The sequence below is a fragment of the Drosophila montana genome, unplaced genomic scaffold (genome assembly GCF_035044405.1).
Source record: "Drosophila montana isolate Dmon_TW-CO22-7 unplaced genomic scaffold, ASM3504440v1 contig_3216_1, whole genome shotgun sequence".
Lineage (NCBI taxonomy): Eukaryota > Metazoa > Arthropoda > Insecta > Diptera > Drosophilidae > Drosophila > Drosophila montana.
The window spans coordinates 281,851-307,206 of record NW_026998096.1 but is presented as its reverse complement, the minus strand read 5'-3'; the positions used below and the strand labels follow the sequence as shown (position 1 = coordinate 307,206).

Sequence of the window (25,356 nt, the reverse complement as noted above, 5' to 3'; positions counted from 1 at the left end):
CCTCCTCACACACACAGCGGCCATTTTTAAAAAGTCTCAAACAAACGCACACACACACACACACGCATACACGCACGCACACACATACAGCTGCACAGAATATGTTGCGCATATTTAGTTGAGGAAAATCGCAAAGTTTATGTTTAATTATATTGTGTTGTGTTGTGTTCTTGCCAATTTCCGCTTAAATTCGTGTAAATTTCCTTTGGCTGAAAAGCTTACCAAAGATTGCCACATTCGTTTTTAATTATTTGATTTGCGCCAATTGCCAATTGTTTTTTATTAATTTGAAATTTTGTTTGCTTTATATTTTTGGTATGGTTTTTTTTTTGGTAAACTTTTGTCCAGTAAATGTTGCTTTTTTTCCAACAAGTTCAATATTTTGTAACACCTAAACTCAAAAATGCGCTTGAGGTGTTTTTTCTGTTTTTTAGTTTATTTCCTCGTGCGTTTTTTTTTATCGGCGGTATTTTGCTTTTGTCGGCATTTTGCTCTCCCGCCTCTCTCTCGCTCGCTCGCTCTCTCATTTTGCCAGTTTACAGTTTAAAGTTTGAAATGCGCAAAATCCGAAAAATATGGGCACACCACGTTTTTTATTCAAAAGCTGCCTTCAAAGCCATTTAGTTATTTATTTTTTATTATTTATTTTTGGTGAAATTTGTGCAAATTTGTTAACTCGCTGTTAAACTTTTGACTTTTTATTGACTTTGGGAACAGTTAGCGCTTCACTTTAAGGGAGCCCGTTGCTCGTCCTGCCACGCACTTTCAACGACTAAAATCGCCGAATGAGTTGAAATTTTTTTTTTAAAAAACGCGAAGCTGCGACGCGCGCGCAAATAAAAAATGTATATATATATATATATGTATGAGTTTGAAGCGATCGCCTCCTGCCTCTATTTGTGTTTTTACGCAAAGGGGTGAAACGCAATTTGCTTTATACGCTGTACGGTAGAAAGGGAACAACGCATCATCCCCCTTGGCAACCCTAAAAAACGGGTTGCCAGCCCAGCGCGACGTTTGGTCTCCTAGGTTTTTTGGCTTAGGCGGCGGCCTCTGCTGCTCTCCCTATTGTGTGTATTTGCGCGCCTGCAAAAATGCACACACACACACAAATACACACACATACACATCATCATCATTATCATCATTATCATCATCATCATCATCATCAGCCACTCGCAGCGATCATGTCGTTGTCCTTGCGCAATAATCCTCCAGGCTCTGACTGAGATTCCTTTCGCGCCGCTTTGTTGACACACCTTTCCACTCATTTCCACACAACACACAAACTCGTACCTCACCTGGATTCCAGTGTATCTTGCAGATTGATCCTCTCGGTTCTTTGGTTCACTTCACGTCGTCTGCGCCTTTTGTTTGCCTGCCGACTTTTTTATTTTTGGCGCGCTTTTTGCACACATTTCTCTTATCCTTCTGCTTCAGTCCTGTTTTGGCAGCCTTTTGAATATGTACATATATATATATATATCTTTTTTCTTTTTCACAATCAAGTCTGGTTTGTTCTTAACTCATTTGCTTATTCTGCTATTGAAGTGCCTGAAATCAACTGATAAACAAATTACAAATATATCCTTTTCTTTATGAGTTTTTAATGGTTACTAAATATTATTCCTTTTCAATTATTGAGGCTAAAAAATCGAATCATAGTACTTTGTGATTGAAATCGTTTTAAGTTGTTTGGTATATTTTGATTGATTGATTGATTGGAATCGTCTTAAGTTGTTTAGTTTTTTTTTGCAAAATCTATTGTTGCATTTGACTATATCAGTCTATATATATCTGTCTATATACATTTCTGTATATATATAATATATATCCATCAAAGTTATAATTTTAATCATTTTAAAACTTCAATACTTTGACTTATCAAGTATATACTTAAAACATAAACATTAAAAGTTATACAACTTTTTAAAGTTAAACAACTTCATAAACTTTATACCTCTGCAGAGCGTGCGATATTTTAGGCATATACATATATACTTGTTTCAGACAGTTTTAAAAATCAGAAACTTTAAACTTGAATTGATAGAAGTGTTTAGAACATAATGCTTGTACTTGTACATATATACATGTGAAGAAATTAGAAGAGATTCGAGGAAAACCCTTTGAAATGTTAGCAAAGTCGAAACGTTTTACTAATTTAACCCAAAATGCCAAATTTTTAATAATATCTATTATTCCATATTAAGACATTTAAAATATATGCAAAGTCATTATTCTTAAAATAATTATGAATATTATTTCAAGTAAATCCAATTCATTTAGTTATCAATCTTGTTAAATGTAAAAGAAAAGCTGCGCTGGGCAACGCCGAGTAATACTGCATGAGTACTGTTCACAATCTCAATTCTTAATTTGAATAATTTTGCTTTGAACTGTAAGTTTTTTGAACTATTCCAACCCAAATATGAATTACTTCAATCCGGTTGTAGATCTTCCACTGTTGCTTGGGGTGAACGAACTGTAAGGGCCAGGTAAGAGATCAGGCAAAGACAAAACGCATTGTTTCCCAGGTGAGGCGAATTGTTTACAGAAGCCCTAAAAGAAAATAATGGGCAACTTGGTCCTCCCCTATTTGTCAACTTGCCGTAGACAACGGGGTCGACCTTAAGATTATAAGATATAACAACCCCTAGAAGAATGTGATTGCAGCGTCTTTTGCTAGCTCTAAATGTACGCAATCAAACTTGGGCTAAAAAACAAACTTAACAAGTAACATACTCTTACAAATAGTTGGCACATCGAAATTACATCCCAGTTGAAATCACCCTATCATTTTGTGGCAGAATCACGCTCCTTATCTAGCCTTCTGCACAGTGAACCCGAAATTTTGCTTAATTACAAAAACGAGGGGTAAGTTCGAACAGCAACAATCACGGAAAAGGTTAGGTTCCTTTTTTTTTTGGGCAAAAACATCAAATGTTTGCACGCATATCCCAGCAATTACTTACGGTTTTGTGCACATTTTCAATGTCGGATTTATGGGCCAGAGGAATCGTACCCCCCTTCGAGATCTAAACAGAGCAGAAGTGAATTTCTGAAACCAAAGATTGCCATTTACTCAGTTTTGACTTGCCCGCAGTAAAGCTGGCTCAAGGACCAATCAACACCTACGCCCAAAAGTCGTCGGGGATTCTCTCGAGGATCTGCCTGCATCCCAAGGATGCGATCAACTTACATCAACAGGAATAACAGCAATGAGCTCAGCCAAGGCAGCTGCGCGGCAAACAAAAACAAAAACGTACAAAAAACTAGAAATGTGGCTCCATTCAAGTGAAGCATGGCTATGAGATATCCTGTAAACTGGGCATGGAAAATTAAAAAATGCAAGCTTACATTCTTCTTATAGTAAGGTAAGTAAATTAATATTAATTTAAACAAATTTTATATCAACATTAATAATAAACATTAATATAAGTTATTTAAAAACATTTTACAATTTACATAAATATTTACCGAATAGTTATTTACCTTTGAATCTTAACTCCCTTTTTTTCGCACAGCCCAATGACATATGTATACCCCAATAATATGTGCCTGCAGGGTATTTTGTGTACGAAACTGCAGGACGCCGCAAAATCCCTGCATTGAAAGAGGCAGACGTAACAAAAACAAAGCGCAACGTTAAAAAAGGGGGAAATTCAATGCCGTGAAAAGGGTAGAAAAGGCGGCGTAGAGACCGATAGACCGACTGCGACTGCGGCAGCGGCAGCGACTGCGACTGATTGCATGACCTAAGCGTATGGAAGGGGCATCGGTTTGTGAGCGTGAATAAAAATGGGCTGACTGACTGCCAACGTCTGAGAGTTCGTTATCCTCTTTGCCCAATCGACGGCGCGTCAGTTTTTTTTTTTGCCTTTTTTATTTGGAACAATGAGCCAGACGCGCAGGATGCTCCGCTGCGCTCTCCGCTACTGCAGCATCAACATCATCATCGTCATAATCAGCAGCATCATCATCATCATCGTCGTCCGACAGCAGCGCGCAACTGCAACGGCTTTTTATATTATTATACCCTGCATTAATTGAAAATGGATATGGAAGAGGGTATGCCAATTCTGGGTAAGTAGTCACATGAATTCTTATTTATCTGTTAGTTCGTATAATATACCAATATTAAGAAAATTTCCCTTTAATAATACCTTCTGCTGTTATACGTACTTATGTAGTACAGTAAAAAGTCCGAGTGTATGCTATGACAGCTCGCAGCTGGCTACACGGTATCTGCTAGTCGAGCACGCTCAGCTAAAGCGCGCTTCCTTGCTTTTCGTTAGAGTCATAGGGTTGCATTCGGCTATAAGAGTTTAAAAAAAAAACAACCAATGGGTGGGACTGGCTGCTGCGCTGCCTCTGCTCTTGATCGTCAAATGATGATGCTGATAAGTCGAATGACGTGGCAAAAAACTTGGTAGAACGGGAAATAGCAAAGGTTACATCCGCTTTGAACATCTGGAAATTAAATGTTGATGTTTGAATATGGCAATTTAGCCAGTATCTAAGCCAATTCATTTAATGATATTGAAATGATATTAAGAAATATCTATTCTTCTGATTAAATCACGTGTTAACTAACCTGTCCCAATTGGAAATGGGAATAGTGGGTATAGTTGGGCATATATATGTAGCATGCTAATATCCGCTTTTATAACTTACCTTGAATTTAAAACTTGAGACAAGTTTATCGCTCTTTTCTTATAACTGCCCCTATTCCCTTGATATCGATTTTCGATAAAATAAAAACAGGGGTTTTTCATCTTGAAGATCAATTTTTCTCCAAGTGGCCATCTTGTGGGCGCCTTTACCTTTACGCCCTTACTGGCTCCACCTACAGTATAAGCATTTAATAAAGTATTCACTCGACACATAGAGGGCGCCACATAACTTGACGAACGATGGTTCGTGCATTCTCTCAAACTGTAAGCTTGACGAAATATAACGTGGTAGTTAAAATGGTTAAAAAGGTATAATAGTTATGTGCAAATGTATGTAACAGGTGCAATAAAAATTCGACGAATCCATAAATTAAATATAGTATATATATATAAAAATCGACCCAATTGCTAATAGCAGAGTAAATCAGACCTGCCCCCAAAAAAAGTAAAATATGCCATTTGAAAGTTAAAGTAAATGGAATTTATCTATATTTAAATTAATAATTTCATAATTACAATTTGCCTTCAAATGACAAACATTTTCACAACCTTTTTTGTAGCCGAATAGAAAAATATTTACAATAAGTATTTATTTTTAATGAATAATAAATATTCAATCCGTTTGAGAATAAAACTTGCACAATTGTCCCATTGTATACGCAACAACTTTGCACCTTTTATGTCCACACCTTAAACAACCCACATGACGCGAAAATGTCTCGCACTGTGTTACGTCACTAGCGCTCATTTTTTCAATGAATGGCTTTTCATCATGCCACAAAATAGGCTCGTCAGTTTATGGTGAGAAGGTGGCAATGAAAAATTCGGCACGAAATCCGAAAGGATAGTTTAAGGTCATGGTGAGTTGTAAGAGAGAAGGTCAGTGGCAATGCTCTTAAATTCCAAGTAAACGTGCACACACTGACACCCAGACACTCCACGGATAATGTCTCTCTAATGGCTCTCTCCCTTTCGCTCTGTCTCTCACTAACGCGCAGTCAAAGCGATTTGGTTGCTCTCTGCCAACACGCTTATCGTAGATTTGCTTTCGCCCTACTCGCGACAGCTCTATAAGACGAAGAACTTAACAGACACTTCGCTGTGAGGCTCATTCGCTATTTTGTCATCGAGCGTCGCAGAATACGACTGAAAGTTGTCTAGACCAAAGAAGTCGTCGGTGGACGTCTTCGCAGTGCTACAAATAGAAAGTGAAAATTATGATATAAATCGTGTGAACATATTCCAAATAGTTATAGAGATAATCAACCGAACAAAGCGTACAAAAATAAACCATAAACCATGGCCAAGGAAACAAGCAAAATGGTAAGCAGTTCATTTGCTGTTTTTTACTGCCTCGCAAGTACCGTTTCGAGGTGAAACTAGTATTTCCTGCAGGGATCAATTCACTCAACATGTGCCCAGCGACCTTGAAATCTTGTGTGGTGTGTTTTGTATCGGCTCATTAGCTAATGACAATTCGCTTCGAGTTCCCGTGACAATCAGTGTGTTAAAAGGCGAAATATATGTATGTATGTATGTGTGCATGTGTATATAATTATCAAGGGAAAAAGTCATTATGTCTCTCTAATTTTTGAAGAAAATTTGTATTTGGCAAACCAAATCGTTGTTGCCGAGCTCCGTCTTTTTGTTATCAATATATATACATAAATATTACTTAATTTTACGCAACGTTTTAACTTTCTCTAACAGATCCCACTCAATGGTTGAACTCTTGGCTCATTAAGAGATATACTCTTCGAGCTTCATTCAGGTTGTTTTTATTGTTTTTGTTCATGTGTGTTTACAGAGAGGGAAACAACAGTTTTGTGCCTCCAATGTTTTCATTAGTCAAACTGATGATTTCATCAGTTGGCCTATCAGCTGTGAGTTCTATCTAAAGCAAAGAGAATCCCATGACTACGCCACGCATATATTATCTAATTGTATAATTGTTATGAAACTCTATTTGATGACGTTGTTTTCTTGCCTCTGTCTCTATCTCAAATACCAATCTGTGCCTTATCGGCCAAATCTTTGTACCGTTCATTATCTACATACATATGTATGTGTGTCTGGCAACCACCTGACCATAAAAGTTCGTAATGCCGTATGATAAGCCGTAAGAAAATAAAGTATTCCTCCAAGCAAATAATTATCATGCCAAGGCTCTTCTTCTTTTTTACCGGTAATTAATAAAAATGAAGCTTAACGTGTGTTTAGTTTTGGCGAGAAATGTGAATAAAAATTGTTTGTTAAGTGTAGATTTATAATTTTTGTTGAAATTTGCTGTTCATTTGAATTGTGATTATTTGTGTGCTGCAGTAAATGCAATTCGAGAGTTTCCAGAAGTATATTCTAAATGCCGCCATTTTATTAAATCCCCAGCTGATAGCACTTTGCAAAGGGAATTTTCTGGTTAGAGTAAGAGAGGAAGAGAGAGAGAGAGAGAGTGAGGTACTTTTTTGATGTTTTTCTTCCATTGAAAATAATCTTTTGTTTTATGAAGGGATTTTAAATTCCGGTCGTTAAGAGGAAAAGAGTTTGTCGTTTTATAAAATCGCGTATCTTGGAATATATGTATATATAATATATTGTTCACGCCAAATGATTGATGATTTTATGCACAGTTAGTTGCAGCTGACTACGCAATACCCTGTAAAATCAGCTTCCAAGAGAGGTCTTGTTTATTGTTTGTTTGCTTGAAGATTTGGTAATTTTTTTTTAATTAGAGATTTTTTCAAGGCTGAAATGGGTGTGCTTCAAATATTTTGGCTTTGATTCGTAAACCCAAAAAATTTGATGAAAAAAAACTCACATGTTCCATTAATTTATAGATTTTTAGCGTTCTCCTAAATGTTTATGAATGGAAATAAATTAAATTGTAATAAACATAAACCGAAAATGAGTTATTTTAAATTCTAAAAAAAAATAACAAATAACAGGAAATACTTGTTCGAAATATCTAACTATATATATTTGCTAGTTTGAGCGACTATTACAGACTCAACAGACTAACCTTTGCATACTTTAGGCAAATTTTTCCAGAAATTGGAGCTCAATGTGGTTCAAAGTGGAGGCTTTTTCTGCGTGAAAGTTCTCAAATATTCAAAGATTTTATATATATATATATATTGCCTTAAAATTGTCTGCATTATAACTCAAGGTACAAGTTGTGCTATTTATATAGATCGCAAGCAATCGTTGTTTTCATTTGCTTGTATATACTTATTATTATATTATTTTCTCCATATGATCTGGTTTATACTTTCGACTCGCACACTCACGTGCCCCGCCGCAATGACGCACTAATTGCAGAGACCAAAACAATTGACGAACGCAGAAGTCAAAGTCAATAGCTAAAAATATAATCTATCTATATGTACATATGTATCTCTGGCTATAATGTATGGGGTCTCTTTTGGAGACTTTGTTCGGAAAATTATATTTGATTTGCATAATAGTATTATCTAACGTGACAACACTTGAAAGATCTTGGCTATAAATTCTGCAAAAATAAGTATATGTGTGGCCAATTTGATTATCTTCCGTATTTTTATACGCCTATTAATGATTAACCAGAAAAAAAAGGGGACTTCCTCGACACGGCGAAGATTAAATACCCTTGTAGACGTAACATATGTATGTATGTGGCCTTGAAGTGCGAGCGATTGTTCCTAGAGTAGCCATATTATACGTTTCTATTATTTAATAGAGTTTTCATCTAGAAAAAATCATCTAATATATTTTTTTAGTAGATAAGAGAAGTTTGTAAATGTTGTTTTGCTCAAGATATTTTCAAAAACATAATACTTTTATACAAAAAATATATTAATCAAGCAAATGTAGGATATATAAAGTTGATAAGATATCCTTAAGTCAAGTTTGATTCAGATATCTTTAATAGGTTTTGCATTTAAGAAGTCAGTCTTCGACCATCCGATTCTGTGCCAGCTTTATGATATAGTACTCCGATCCGGTCTAATCCTACATACATATATAATGCCTGCAACCATCTATAAATTTGTTTGCATAGAAACTGACTCCGATTCCCGCATATATACATATACATACTCCATATATAAGTACACCTGCGAGCATATCTTAAATTTTGGACAGACTCGATTTTGTATTCCTGTAAATTTGACGCTTAAGAAATTAACATAACGGTAAATGGTAAATTGGCAGCTCGTATAAAGCCTGTTGAACGGTTTTTTTTCAGCCAATAACCTGTTGGACTTTCACTATAATTGGGTCTGCCGAATCTCCTGAGGTACAGTCGGCACCTGTATGTGTGTTTACAGTTAGTGCCTGCTGTCAGCATACGCTGTCTGCACTGATAAGCGCACTTTTTACCGTAAACAGAATGCACAATTTGCGAACATATGTATGTATGTATATGCGGTCCTCCTCCTCTCCGTGGGCGGGTCACAGGCTTGGGGGGTAACTGTTATATGCTCTTAGATATGTTTCTCACATGCAACAAGTGTCCACCGGTTGCGAGTCTAGAAAATGCAGTTTGTCCACATTTCTGCAACAAGCAGCATGTTGTTGTTGCTGTTTTCCATTTCTGATGTCGTTCAATCGTTTTTACTGGCATTTTCCAGTTATGCTAGTCGACTGTTCCTCTCTGTGCCCCTTCTCCTTCGCCTACTGCTTCTCCTTCTGCATCTGCTTTGGCTTTTCCTTCTTTTTACCCAACTTGTTTACATGTGCATGCTCTCACGTTGTCTCCGTTCGTTAAATCCGTAACGGAACCACCCCCCTCCCCCGTCCATTCATGTGAGCCTTCTAGCTGTTTCGTTTGCCTGTTGCTTTTGGCTCTTGCATTTCTGCTATTGCTTCTATTGCTTCTATGCTTGTTAGTGATGGCAGCGTGAGCAAAGCCGAAAAAGAAACAGCTGTTAAACTGTGACTAAAATTGTTTTAAACTAGAATCTTTTCATTGGTCTCAACAAAGTTTTTAACCATTCCGAATCCTAATCTGAAACTAATTGCAATGCAAAAGAAAAGTCATTTCTCTTGAAGAAAAGTTGTGAAAGTCCCCATTCCCCAATTTTAAGATGCAGAAATAGTTTTCAAAGAAGATATACAATTTATATATATTTTTTTTAATGCATTCGTGTTTGGCAATTACCTAATTTTTGATAGTTATGCGGAAAAAAATATCGGAAGTCTTTCTTTAAATAGAAATTTGACCTTTTTATTTTTTACTTATATCTGTTTTATATTGATCTTAAAATAATCTTAGTAAATGAATAGTAAAAGTTCAATTTTTAAGGCTAAGAGATTTATTTTCTACCTTGTTGATTCGTCATATATTTTATTTACAAAGTCAAGCATTTAAGTTTATTTCATATATCTTTTGGACCACATATATATTGCATATTACTTATATATGCATACGATATCCAGGTCTGTATATATAATGTATGCATATATAATTGTTAGTAGTTAGACTCAATAATTATGCGCATATATTATTCATTTATGAGGCTATGGGGTAAAAATATATACTCGCGTATGAATATGTAAGCGTGCATTGATGAATATATGATTTGATAAATATAATATTGTTGTTTACAAATATACATTTTGAAAATACAAAATAAAATTATTTTGGGGATACAGAAATTTCCTTTCTGCATACACTGTACACAGCGATATTTCATTTACACTCACGCGCTCATCACCAATCAATAATCACATCTCTCATTCAGGCTCTCGTACATGGCATTCTTATGCATTGAATTTCCTACTATACTCAACTTGTTGCGTCGCACAGTGGAGCAATTACTGCTACATTGATTAAAAATATGTTCAGTGAAAGCAATTTATTTGCAAACGATTGGCTGTAGTAAAAATATTATAACCTATTCAAATAGTTCTTACATCTCAACTAATTTTTTAATAGATCTTTAAGAATTCTTTCTATGCCGCAATCATGCGGTAAAATATATGATAAAAAGTTAAATTAAAAGTATAGCTTATAGCAAAACGCGAGCATTGAGAACAGCTTCTAATTTTGTAATTGCTTACAATTTGAAGCGAATTTAACTAACGTTCAAATTATGTTTTAAATATAACAAATAACATTCCAGTTGAAAAACTAAAAACTTTCCACTATTTTGAAAAAAATGGCACATTCCAACTATTGAATATAGCAATAATAGTTACTTCGAAATATTTACAAATAATTGTGTGTTAAAGTTGCATTTCAGAATAATAAATAATTAACACTCAAATAAAAAGAGCCATAAGTGAAGTGAATTCTCGATTGGCAATTCCTTTTTATTTTATTTAACTTCGTCCACTGTGCAAACACACACACACACGCACACATATACGCGCACACCAATACAGTCACAGTTACATTGCGGCTGTGTTGTGCCGGCCTCAGTCAGAGTCTCGCAAGTCCCTAGAGTCAGTTCCGCCGACCGATTTCTCGAGTGAGTTTAGTCGCGCATTGCAACGTTAACGAAACGGGCGTGTTCTGGTCATCGCCTTGTCTCCCATCTACCGTTCTTCGTCGTTTTGTGGTCTCGTCTGTTGGTAACTAAAAATTTTACCGCTGTACGATACACGCTGAAAGTTCCAAAAAGTAAATTAAATGTTCATATACATACATACAAACTTATAGAAATAAGCAAGATAATACCCAAAAAAAAATAAAAAAATTATTAAAACAAAAGCACATGTGAAGAAAAGTATGTACATAGCAGCTACATACAAGCAATTTGATACATACAAATGTACATATTATTGATGTGTATATAAATTATTCTTATGTGTGTATTGTAACGGCGATAAAAATACCGCGCTGTGTTTATTTTCAAAGTGAAGACCCACATACTTACGTTTGCATTCTGTTTGAAACAAGCCGAAAAAGCGTTTAATCTTCCATCGAGCGAGTGTGAAAAGGAGCAAACCCTAAATACATATGTACATATGTATTTATGCATGTATGTACATATGTACACATGTACCCCACGTTGTCTTTGTCTTTTGTGAACCGTCGCGACGGTTTATTTTTGTGCTCTGTTCTTTACTTTATCATGTCTTGCATTTCCCCTCTGCATGCACTTGCTTATGTGTTTTTTTTCTCACATTTCCCTGCATTTCGATTCCACCACCAATTCAACACACGCGGATCCAGCACTAAAAATAATAATAAAAAAAAAGCAGGCTTCCTTTTTTGTAGACTTGACCAGTGGTCTGTATTCGTGTGCTTATAATTGAGGTAAATCAGAAATTGTTTACCTGTAAACAATTGTGTCTTACGCGAATATGTACATGTGTACGTGATGTGTTCATTTTAATTGCTGTTTGGGATTTTATGAATGTGCCACGATGTGTAAAAAGTTGCGAATGCAAATATCATCAAAATATTTGCAATATTCGTTAAGTTCGTTCGTAACCCAACAATAAAAGTCAAACAAAATCACGACTGTGCCCAGTGTAATGACAGATTCAGATAAAAAAGGGGGATCAGAGCCCTCTTGAATGTGATATCCGTGGGGACGAGGGGAAAAACACGTGACTCTAAGGCATTGACTTTCGAAGCATTTATTCAAATCAGGAGCATGTAAAGAGGTTTGGAACTTGAATATTTGCAATGCGATCTTTGAGCGTCACGTTAAAATATAAAAGGGAAATTCCCGAAATTCCCATAAACCATATTCCCTTTTATCAATTTGAGAGCGAGAGTATAATAATCCGCATATTTAAAAAGTTTATGCTCCAACAAACTTCCAAAATAAACGTCTATAATTTATATATATACATATGATCATGTTATTGCATAATACGAATATGATTCTTCGCTCAGTTCACTCTCAAAAATGTCTAATCGCCAGCTAATCAGCAAAAGCTGTTTCAACTATGGCAATTATCTATAAGTTAAGACACACTTGTCTAGCATTGAAAGTCCACAATATCAGGCGATATTTTGTTTAAAAGTTGTTTTTTTTTCACTCACTTCAGGTGCATTGCAGCCCAAACAGCAATTAGCAATTAAATTTGCAATGAATTTCGAGTTTGGGCGTGTCATTGAACTCTCCGACTTGATTCTGTTAAAGGGGTCGCACACGTTTTTTCATTTTCTTCTTTTTTTCCCCCTTTTGAGTTGCTTGACGGATGTGCTTTGAACTGTGTCGCACCTGTCTATGCATTGCCCATATACTGCACAAGCATTATGTTCAATTGCCAGCTGTGTTTTCTGCTGCTTATGTAAGGTCCCAGCCAAAATTGTAGTAATTTAATGGGAAATATTAAAATTCCCAATTATGTAGGCTCTGGTGATAAGCAAAAATTGCCAAGCCTTTTCTCTCCGTTGTGCTTGAAGCACATTACTCATTAAATAAAAATGTTGGTTTTTTTTTTGTTTGATCAACAAACATAGCTTCTATTATAAACACAGTTGTTTAAACACCATTTTTATGAACAAACTATGAACTCGGCCAACAACAAGAGTGCATTCATGGCAAACAAATAGAGCCAAACAAATAAAGGCCAAATGTCAAAAGGTTGATTCAGCTTCCAACTATTCCCCCCCCCCCCCTTCCTTACAAACCCCCGCACAATTTTCCATTGTTAAACAAGCCAATAATTAATTTGAATAGACATTTATTAAACATCATTTTTAATGCTTTGATCAGGTAGATTTATATAATATTTTCGGTAAATAAATTTAATTAGCAACTTTGGTCAGATAACGTACTTTTCCCTGCCAACTGATTCACACTCAATGAGCCCGCTAATAAATGCACGCATCACAAATATACACACACACACATATGTATATATATATGTATCATATAACTGATATGTCAGATCAAATATTGTGTGTGTTCATTGAACGCAGCCGACATTATTTGAAGAGTTCATTGCTATTCCAGACGTGAGTTAGGCTTGTCAGTAAATAATAATACATTTCATTTATACAATATTTGGGCTAGTTTATTACGCAAATGCTAAACAAATTGTTGCTCAGTTTTACCAGACGGTTCATTCTTTTACTTTGCTGGGAATATATATGTATATTTATATATATATATTATATAACTATTCCATTTGTAATCTATTAACAAAAGGCTCTTAATAATAAAGTCATATGCGAAATTGCTTTTTAAGCTGTTTAAGCCTTATTACAATTTAGGATGTAATGGATATATATTATATATGTATATATATATATAACTATATTCATTCCCTTGACTAACTGGAAACAAATATCCCAAGTACATATGTATTTGTATATTATTATGCAAATATTTCTATAACTTACAACTTATTCACACTGTAAATTCAAGTTCATTCACATAATATGCTAATTTGCACAATTATTATTTTTTTTGTTTTCTTCAATTACAAACAAACTTCCATTTAGATAATATATTAGTTAGTTAATGTATGCCAGACAGGTAATTTTAAATTTGTATGCCAGACATAAAGCACGGAAACATTGAATAAAGGTTAACTTTTTGTTGGCATGGTAAAAAGAATTGATATGGCAAAAAAACAAAAAACAATTGTTTTAGTTAAAGCAAAGGTCAAGTGCTCAAAAGTTGATTAAACTTAATTCAAATTATTGATATGCAGCTTTACAAATTGTTCACAAACAAGATACAAAAGTATCTTTACAACTTACAAAAGTATCTTTACAACTTACAAAAGTATCTTTAGAACTTACAAAAGTATCTTTCCATTGCGAATACGAATGTGTTTTGATTTCTTAATCTTAAAATCGAATTTAAATTTAAAATAAATGTAGAATTTTTCCAATTGTTAGCTAGTGTATATTTTGTTCATAGATTTCAGTTCCAGTTTCAATAAACGGTTGTCAAGAGCGTTCGCCATGTGTGAACGACCAGAGTTTAAATTACCATATAAAATTTATTCGCCGTGTCGATCGGCAATATCATGAGGTGATTGTTCAGTTCAGACCTGCGGCTCGGTAATGAGGACACGGGCTTTTATTTCTGGCACACGGGCACGGGCACAGTTCGGGCGTTAATAATGCATTTCAATTTGGAATAAAGTATCTAGCTACTTACAAATGAGGAAAAGTAGCAAGAACATTTTAATTTTAACTTTTGTTTTCTGAACTTTGAGTTTAATAATCGGCCGCCCGCAGATTAAATAAGTGTTTGGGGTCTAAAGTGCGCAATTGCTAAGCTTTTTATAATTTTTGTATAATGCCAACTAAACAAGAAACAGTTGATTTCATTCGCAAATTCAAGTGCTTATCAATATTTGAGAAATTTGTCGAATCTCAATTTGTGCGGTGTGAATACCCTGTAAAAAACATAGCCAGAAAACAAAGAATGTAGATTGAATGAAGACTAATCGAGAGAGACCTACTATGAGATACCCTGCATCTGTTGCGCCTTAACGAGCATACCAAGTTTCTTCTATACAAATGTGTAAACATGCACGCAACCAAGGACTGTAGGAAATGCAGTCTTAAAAGTGATCGGAATCTATGATCCGATCATTGCGAAATTTACTTTTGGCATGGAATCCAAAGAAAAATAGTCTCATTCTGTGTTTATTATAGCATAGCATAGCTTATAATATCATATTAGAAATCATTGTTCAAGTTTTTATGATCGGCTGCTTTCCAAAAATGATTACGTATCTTTTATAGCCTATACCAATTAAAGTTGAGATATTGTTTCGATTGCAATTAAGAAGAAGGCAGCTTTAAGAAGCTAAAAGTATATACACGCATATCAAAGGTAGCCCATTATATATATATAATCAATTTCACACGTTCATTATTCAATCTAGGTTCATATTCTCGAAGACTACAAAGGCTTGATATACAAAATATTGTATTATTGTTATACTCCATGCGTGCTTCTGGTTGTTCTATATATGCCTGAGACCTGGTTAGTTGCCATACTACATTTTATATATTTAGCTTTTTTAATGTACTAAATAAAAAGGAGATTTAAAATTGGGTAAATGGGCAGAGTCATTGACTTAAAACAAGACTGAACTTATTATCTCTGAGATCGAGCAAGATATATTCGTAGTTAAGAAAGTGCTTGGCATAAAACCGCCGAAAGAACATGTCTACATCGACTAGACTGAGGTTTAATTTTAACTAGAGAGCTCTACTTTAATCTCATGTTGAATTCATAAGTTATTATAAAGCTTATATCCTTTTCCGATTCCATATATACGAAGAGCATAGTCAAACTCATGAATGTCATGAAAGTTTTCCCTACAAGAACCTATCGAAACCGATCGTTCATATGGCAGCTATATGATATAGTGGTCCGGTTCGGCAAGTTTCAACATTTGTACTGCCTGCAACAGAAAGTCGGACCAATCAAGACGATAGACTTAAAGCCGAGAGATTAGTTTGCATAGCAACAGACAGGAGAACAACTCAGCTACTGAAGCTGATCTAGAATACTTATGTATATACTCTATGGAAACGGAGATGTCTTCTCCATAATAAAACTAGAATACCCCCTCCCAGGGCACAATCACCAATTGGTAGACTAAACACAAAACAACTTCTGTACCGTTAGACTTAAACTCAAGATAAATCTGACTGCAAATGCTTTTTACTAGTTAGTTCAACTAGAACAAGTTTAAAGCCATAAATTGTGATTCATTTTGGGGCAAGTAAAAGTTACTTAATTAATATATAAAATCAAAACATCGAAAAAGCATTTAATCATCAATTTTACTTCACTTTTGACAAGTTAATTTAGTTAATATTCAATTCCCCTTTTAACTAATAATTTGAGGTTTGTCTAATGACTAAATTGGGAGAGATACGAGAGATTCTGTGGGTTGTCAGCCTTGCCCCCCAAAACACTGAAACGCAGGAATGTGTCTCACGGCCCATTATATCAATTAACTTGTAAACACTTCACTTATCGAACTCAGACAATGAATGCACACACATCTAGACAATGAGAACTATATCTCTACATCATATTTTCAATTTCATGAGTAACGAGCAATTTATTTAAAAGTCTACGAAAACTTCAAATGGGCAGAAAACAAAGTTTTAATACTCTAGCACGATTCTAATAGTCGAATCTGAACAAACGTCGATTTTGTCAGTCTAAGTTCCAAATGATCTAAGGACATTTTTGTCAAAGGTCAGATCAAACTTTTACAAAAACAATCAGTCTAAAACTCAGTTAAAAGAAAAGATCAGACTTTCTTAATGCGATCCGTTCAATAATACTTTCAGTAACATTCTATTTTATAGTTGGTTTCGTACTTGCCCCGCATCAATCCGCTCACTTTATGGAAAAAGGGTGAAATTCTCAATAATTATAACCAACAATTGAAATCTTCTGTGATTGTTATCTGTAAAGTGAGTAGGTTGTGTGCGGAGCGTGTTATTAGAATGTAATTGACGTCTCCAACAGCTCATTAGATCTTGTGAGAGGAAAATCACAGGAATTATAAAAAAACTGTCTCGTTATTATTTCTAAGAACCGATATAGCTTATTGAAAGAAGCTTTCAGCTTTGTTTAAGATTTGACATTTAAATGCAACTGCAAATAATAAATAAACAAATATTTATCAAGCTGACTTCTAACAATTACATTTAAATTATTTCTAGTTATTGCCATAAAAAAATAGATATATAAATACATACATTAATATATATAAAATAAAAAGCTTTTTAAAAGAAGCTTTCAGCTTTGTTTAAGATTTAAAAAGTTGTGTTATGAAATTTTGTGCTAGAAATTTGTTGATGACTATGAAAAGATATAGATACATTTACTAACAGTTCGATTTTAGGGCACACACCACAGATATGGATGTTATTGCCATAAAGAGAATATATGAATAATATAATAAAAAAAAGTATTATATAGCTGCAATTTGCACTGTAAATTCGTATTGAGTTTAAATTGATACTCGGGGCGCAATTTAACGTGGGCTGACATCGTTAATTGATAGCGTTTTTTTTTCTGGAATGTTGACGTATGTGAGTCAAATCTATTATATATACATGTATATATATGTATATATATTCCATATATTCTCTTTGTGTGTTTACTAGCTCTCGTTCTCACTTCGAGGGTCGCCCTCGTATCAGCGCTGTAATCAATCGGGCACACAAATAACATAATATGAGATTCTGTCTTTGGAAATGCGGTTTTTTACTTAGCTTCAAAAGTTATTTAAAAATAATTTATTAGCTTTAATTGCTTGGGAGAATATATTCGAGTACCTGGCACCCATTGAAACTACAAATAATAACAAAATAATTAATTTATGCCGACCCATTTTAAAGTACTTAGTCAGCCCCTCTGCCTATATAAACACGTTCGTCTCCGTGTCTGCAACAGCTATGCTATTGCTTACCATCATTTAAAACTAATATACCCATAATTAAATAACAAATAGCTGAGTAATTATTCAAATTAATTGAGTAATTACCTATGTTTATTTACTTCTGGCACTTCTGAAGGGTAACTTCTAGTCGATCATTCTTTACTCCAACAAAATTGTTAGAAGTCACATTTCATGCCTGACTTTGGGCACGATCTGAGACAACGCCACAGTTTAAACTATTCTAAAATAATATATAGACACACGTAACAAAAACAAAAATATAAATCTTTATAAGTAACATGAGCCGAAAAGTATGCATATCTTTGGCACGCCGAAGATTCAATACCCTTAGCTTTTTGCAAATAAATGAGAATAGCAAAGCTCGCAAATGCTTTAATGAAAATAGCTTGAAAAACAGGATACTTTGCCTTACATAAACTCATTCCGATTCTTTCTATGGAGCTATTTAATATAGTTTTGTGATCTTACTGAGATTTGGCTCATATATAAGCAGCATAGTTTAACTAATAAATGTTGGGTTTGGTCAAGATATCAGGATAAGCTAAAGTTTTCCATACAAGTACCTACAATTAGGCCGATCGTTCCTATGACAGCTATATGATATAATGACCCGATTTTGATAAGATTTATATATGAAAAGTATAGAGAAATCGATATATGCCAGGTTTGGTCTAGATGCCTGGCAAAATAAGAAAGAACCTATCGAAACCGATCGTTCATATGGCAACCTATATAATATAGTGGTCCGATACGGCACATTTCATTATATATACTGCCTGACCAATGCAAAGTTTCAAGATTTATAAGTGAGAGACAAGTTTATAGGCAGGCGTATATCAGCTCAGCTGTTGATGCTAATCTGGGATATATTTACTTTATCTGATAAGAAAACGATAATACCCTCTGGCAGGGTATAATCAGCAAGTGATAGACTAAACACAGCAAAGCTGATCTCGTGCTCGGCTTGGAATCGCATGGCTTTCGGCGGAGTACAATTCAAATGCAAATTTTCACGCCTATAGATTAAGTTACGGCCCTGTAAGCAGACAATTGAAATGCAATAATTGTTGTTTACATTGTAACAATAAAACAAACAAACAAACAAACAGAAAATCGAATAATAACAGCTTTGATAAACAAATCATAATACAATACAACTTATTTGATCTTGGTTATGGTCGGTAGTTTATAATTTAGGATTGCGATTAATTACTTTAACTAATATGATCTAGATATATTAAGAGGCCATTTTACTTATAACTTAACTCTGATATATGTTAGGGTATTCTTTATTCTTTAATATACCTACTGTCATTTATATCTTAATCTACGTGAAACTAGCTTAAAACGTCAACAGGCAGGACACTCCTGATGACCTGTCTTGCAGCGAAGGCTATTGTCGCAGCATTCCATTTGAACGTTCTCTTATTGAACATTTTCAAATGAGCTAATGCTTTTGTCTTGATAATTGAACTTATGAGGCATTATAAACAATGTTCAAAATTGTTTAAAAAAATTGATATATTGAATATTTGGCTGTCACATAGTTCTTTTTGCTAGACACCATTCAAATGTCCCATAAGTCAACTTTAGTCTACTAAATCTCAACAATTTATGAGTATTTACCAATTCTCGGTCTGCTATTGTCTAACTTTTATGGAGCCAGTCTAGTTTAATTTCACTTCCCTTTCCCCTTTCCTTTCCGCCTTGTTAGTCATATATGTTCTTTGTGCTATGATATTGACATTGACACTGGCCGAATATAATTATTGTGGGACGTGCTTCGCGCTTTTGTTTGTTTCCAAGCAACAATAATTACGTACACAAAGGCTTAGAATAGAAACGTTCTTGGGTAACCCTAATGACACGTGTTGTTTTACTATAAAGCTGCTTTCATAATTTATGAGTGGATCTAACTAACCTATTGATTGACAGATAGCCAAATTTCACACAGGTAACGCCTACCGCAGAAACTAGCGTAGGACGAAATGTTTATTTTTAGTAGCTACAGTGCTGGCCACAAGTTTAGCACCACAACGGTCCGAGTAATTTGTATAGATTGAAAGTGTTTGGCAGGGTATCAATCAGATTGAATGGAAATATGGAATTAAGCAGGTAATTGATAAAGGCGAGATGTTGCCTATAATCTATTCATATATATTTATCTATGTTCTTAGAATTTGATTTAGATATGAACAAAAATCCAGCTCTATATCTATAACTATATCTATAACTATAACTATATCCATATCTATTTCAATAAGTTCTTTTGCCTATGACATACACTTCCACATACACTTCCGACTAGCAGTTACCCCTTCTAGCTCCAGCTGCGTAATAACTATCGATATTGCTAGAGTTATGCAAAGATATATTTGTCTGGCCTCTGATATAAGAAAACTTAGATAAGTTCGAGGTAATGGACAGACTACGCAGACTGTCAAAATGTATCTAAACACTTAGACAGTCGGGTCTGCCTCACTTTACCCATTACAAACGCACACTGCAAGTTTTTACCCACATTAGAAATGAGTTAAACGAATTTCTTGCAAATTTTGGCAAACATTTATCAAATGTACTGCTTTTAACTATAAATAATTTAATAATTATTTGATAATTGTAATGCCCGGTGTGCTAAATTCCGGGCCAGCATTGTATATGTGGTCAGCTCGCTGCGCGTTTCGATTTGATCAGATGACGCGGCGATGACGTACGTAGAATGGAGGCCAACGCTGTCGCGACGAATATGCGCATCTGACATATTTGACATATTTATATTCCATCGGAGACCTAAGCGCACCGAACCGAAAACAGAGCAAATGTTGACAGCTTTCAGCACACACACACTCCAAAGAAATTACATCATGCCGCCTTTCCATCTTGATTATGATACATCACATTGAGTACAATATGCGAAATGGACAGCTCTCTACAGAGTATATATGAATGAATATATTACAAAATACTTATCGCTGATGTATTCATTTCCCTGTTTTTCAATATTTTCGACCCCAACATATATATAGATATAGAAGCGTAAAGAGCTCTAACATCAATGTTATATGAGATGTTCTTTAAACAAACTTCAAGCATAGTTTTAGTCCAAGTATTTATTATAAAGAATCACTTTCTAAAAAGAGGGTACATCAAAGTCGTGAAGTTCTGCCTATTTTTTCTTTTCTGTAAACAATCCAATTTAAGTATCGAATCGGCTGATGATCAATTGATTTTGGACCATTCTGCCATATATGAGTGCATGAAATTTTAACGAAGTATAAACGATAATAATTGAAGAAATATGACTTAAAATTGATACATGGCAACAATTAACGATTGGCACATTTTTGCGGGCCTAGATTCGGTTATAGCCCATACTAATTCGTTTTTTTCCTATTCTATCTATTTACAGATTGAGCCGGTTTTTAAAATGGAACTGTAAGTACCTAAATTTTATTTCACAAGTGAAAAGAATCTAATTTCCATTTTCATTTATAAATTGGCTTAAACTAATTTTGTATTTAATTTGCAGCGAAGCAGCAGACCCCGTAGAACCGCGAGCCCGCTGGAGCTCCTTCTTCGCGAATCACTGGAAAGGATGCGTTGTATTCTTCATGCCTCTTCTATGCCTGCCCATAATATTAATGAACAATATTCCGGTAAGTAGCTAGGCCAACTCGTAAATGTCTCTTATAAACATATTCCCTATAAATCCTATCATTACAGGAATACCGTTGCATGTACATATTGTTGATAATGGCCGTATTCTGGGTGACAGAAGCGTTGCCTCTTTATGTTACATCAATGATACCGATTGTTGCGTTTCCCACGATGGGCATTATGGTAAATAGAACACTTGTTTTTATCGCATAACGAAAGGTTTGACTGACAGCTCGTCTTTTAGGGATCCGAAGAGACATGCATGACATACTTCAAGGACACGCTGGTGATGTTCATGGGCGGCATCATGGTTGCCCTGGCCATTGAGTACAGCGGTCTGCACAAGCGTCTCGCGCTGAGAGTAATCCAAATGGTGGGCTGCAGTCCCAGAAGGTCAGCACTAGCATTGTCAGCTGCCCCACAACTAAAGCTGACCAGATTCATTTAATTTATAGATTACATTTTGGCCTCATTATGGTGACAATGTTTATATCCATGTGGATTTCAAATGCCGCCTGCACGGCTATGATGAGTCCGATTGTCCAAGCGGTGCTGGAAGAATTGCAAGCGGTGAGTGTGCGAAATTCTAGACTTCTATAAAAAACACTTGTTAATCGTGCACTGTATTTAATAGCAAGGTGTCTGCAAAATCTATCATGAGCCAGAGTATCAAATGGTTGGTGGAAAGAACAAGAAGAAGAGCGAGGATGAGTAAGTTAAGCCAGAAAACAGTTTTCAAACCAATTACTTACATATATCTCGTCCAATTTGACAGGCTGCCGTATCCCACAAAGGTTACTCAATGCTACTACCTGGGCATTGCCTATGCCTCGTCTCTCGGCGGCTGCGGCACCATAATTGGCACGGCCACAAATCTAACATTCAAGGGCATCTACGACACCGCATTCCCCAATGCCACCGAGAAACTGGATTTCCCCACATTCATGTTCTATTCGGTGCCCTCAATGTTGGTTTACACGGTTCTCACATACGTTTTCCTGCAATGGCATTTCATGGGCCTCTGGCGGCCAAAGAGCAAGGAGGCCCAGGAGGTGCAGGTGGGCAAGGATAATGCTCACGTGGCCAAGAAAGTGATCGATCAACGCTACAAAGAGCTGGGCCCCATGAATATGCACGAGATTCAAGTGATGATACTTTTCATTATCATGGTTTTCATGTACTTTACACGCAAACCGGGCATCTTCACAGGCTGGGCCGATCTGCTACCTGCCAAGTGAGTGCTCGTCCTATTATACGCCAGAAAAGAACACAGCAGGTGTCTTCAAATTGCCGCAGAAGAAATACCCTTGCAGACAGTTTTTATAGTAGCTTTATAAAATGGTTGGCAGATGAAGAACGATTTTTGACCAGCACTTGATGAGTTAAGTGAAAAGATCTTGAAAAGCAAACAGGAGCTTTATTTTCTTGCAATTGTTCTTAAAAGCAGTTTAATTATGAAAAAGACGAATGTATCAAATAGCCGCCTAACTTTTTGATAGGACTGAGAACTAAGGTCACACATTTGCCTCGGATTCGAATCTGAATCCTCGCTCTGGTCTCGGGCTCAACCATATAGCTCCCATATGAACCATTGTTTCACATAAAATCCGATCCTTTTGGTCCGAGCCTTCTTACTCTTTCTGTATATATTTTTACACACATGTCCTTTATAATATAGTTGCTATAAGGTCAGGGTATTTATTCTGCGGCACCTGGAGAATAGCTGTTAGCTTTTGGCAAATATTAATTAACAGCTACTAACGTTTTTGTGTATACTTGCAGGGTGATTAAGAACTCCATGCCAACCATATTTGTGGTGATCATGTGCTTCATGCTGCCCGCCAATTATGCATTCCTGCGCTATTGCACACGACGTGGACCAGTGCCAACGGCGCCGACACCATCGCTGATTACCTGGAAGTTCATTCAGTCGAGGGTTCCATGGGGTCTGATCTTCCTGCTTGGCGGCGGCTTCGCCCTGGCTGCGGGCAGCAAACAGAGCGGCATGGCCACCTTGATTGGCAGCTCGATGAGCGGCCTGAAGGTGCTGCCACATCCAGCACTGTTGTTGGTGGTCATTCTGGTGGCGGTATTCCTGACCGCCTTCAGCTCGAATGTGGCTGTCGCTAATATTCTCGTACCGGTGCTCAATGAAATGGTGCGTGGATGTGACTATATAAAATTGAAGAAATGGCTATTAATCTTGTGTTATATATTTCCAGTCACTGGCATTGAAGATTCATCCACTGTACCTAGTCTTCCCAGCAGGTCTCGCATGCAGCATGGCCTTCCATTTGCCGGTGAGCACGCCGCCAAATGCCTTGGTGGCTGGCTATGCGCACATCCGCAGCAAGGACATGGCTATTGCGGGAATTGGACCAACGATTATAACTATCATTGTACTCTTCATTTTCTGTCAAACCTGGGGCATGGTCATTTATCCAAATCTGGACACGTTTCCGGAGTGGGCACAAATCGCCGCCGAAGAAGCGGCCAACAAGAGCCGTCTGTTGGCCGAGGTAGCTGCCAATAAGACGCGTATTATTGAGTTGGCCGCAAATGCCACGCGCCTATTGGCAAACAATACCGAGCTGTTAACTGATTTGTCTACCAGCAGCTCGAATCTGGTGGGCAACATAATTGCCAATAGCACGCAGCCGTTCGCCCAGTTGGCTGTCAATGGCACACGCCTGTTGACTGATCTGGCCTTTAACAAAACCATCTAATTAGTTAGTTAGCCATCTTTCTGGTCTAAGAGTGGACACAAGCCCCATGAGTAGCGCCGTGAGGCAACTGTACAAAGAAACACAAGTGCCTTTGCGTAAATGTTCTTATGCTCCACAACACAATTAAGTATAAAGTTGAACGAAAAAAAACCAATTAGTAAAAAAAACAGTTACATTTTTGAACGAATTTACAAAACTCAAACACGAAACTTCAGTCCACAGGCATTTGACTGTTTCTCTGTGACACTTTTTGAGCAAATTCTGTGTAGAAAATTACAACTTGTATAGCGACAAATAAGTATGTCAAAAGTTAACAATAATTAGGAAATGGAACGTCCTTTCAGCATACAAGCGCATTTACTAATAGCCTTAACAGTTGCATCAAAATATTAACAAAAAAAAAAAAAAAGAATATATACATGTGTTACTTAAATATTGCATTTAGCGAAAATCAAATGTTATATATATTTTTTTTTTGTGTATGTAATATGCATAAAGAAACAGGCATTGAATTGTATTTTTATACTCTTTTTAGCAACTAGACTGACGGAAAGTGTTTCAATTTCTTTTTTGCATATGTAATTTTTGTTTAAATTTTAGACGGAACTTGTGAAAACAAAATCAAAAAAAAATTACTCAATATTTGAATGCGTACGAAAGTGAGCACCACAAATAGCATAAGTTATAAGTTTTATCGATAATTTGTAAATTTGCAAACGATTAATGTTTTATAGTTGTAAAGTCAAATAAAAGCTCAAAATGTAAAAAGTATCACACATTATTATGGCAACAAAAACTAGCTTAAATTTTAATATTATATTTTTTAGAATATTGTTGAGAAATGCAAAATGCTTTGAAAATCATATCTGTTTCTTTGCCTCTAAAAGAAATCGTTTAGTTTAAAGTTTAAACTTGCTCGACAGCAAAGATTTCTTTATGATACTTTATCCAAATTCAAATTT

The 25,356-nt window shown here is 35.7% G+C and overlaps 1 protein-coding gene across 2 annotated transcripts; it reads left to right on the top strand.

Annotated features, from left to right (window-relative positions):
- The first annotated feature begins 5,798 nt into the window (after positions 1–5,798).
- Positions 5,799–25,165, top strand: Indy (I'm not dead yet). 2 transcript variants are annotated; one of them, XM_064688903.1, is made up of 10 exons: positions 5,799–5,996; positions 21,421–21,446; positions 21,541–21,667; positions 21,735–21,851; positions 21,913–22,061; positions 22,124–22,238; positions 22,303–22,379; positions 22,444–22,902; positions 23,451–23,826; positions 23,891–25,165. In XM_064688903.1, the coding sequence occupies exons 1-10, from the start codon at positions 5,973–5,975 to the stop codon at positions 24,392–24,394; spliced, it is 1,974 nt and encodes a 657-aa protein (XP_064544973.1). In that variant the 5' UTR covers positions 5,799–5,972; the 3' UTR covers positions 24,395–25,165. The 2 variants fall into 2 exon arrangements, with proteins under 2 accessions (XP_064544973.1, XP_064544974.1); XM_064688904.1 differs by lacking the exon at positions 5,799–5,996 and adding an exon at positions 11,097–11,271.
- The last annotated feature ends 191 nt before the right edge of the window (positions 25,166–25,356 follow it).

Coding starts and splice junctions, on each gene's coding strand:
- Indy (XM_064688903.1), top strand. CDS start 5,973: ATGGCCAAGGAAACAAGCAAAATG. Junction 22,062..22,123: donor GTGGGCTGCAGTCCCAGAAG/GTCAGCACTAGC, acceptor TTTAATTTATAG/ATTACATTTTGGCCTCATTA. Junction 22,380..22,443: donor AAGAAGAAGAGCGAGGATGA/GTAAGTTAAGCC, acceptor CCAATTTGACAG/GCTGCCGTATCCCACAAAGG.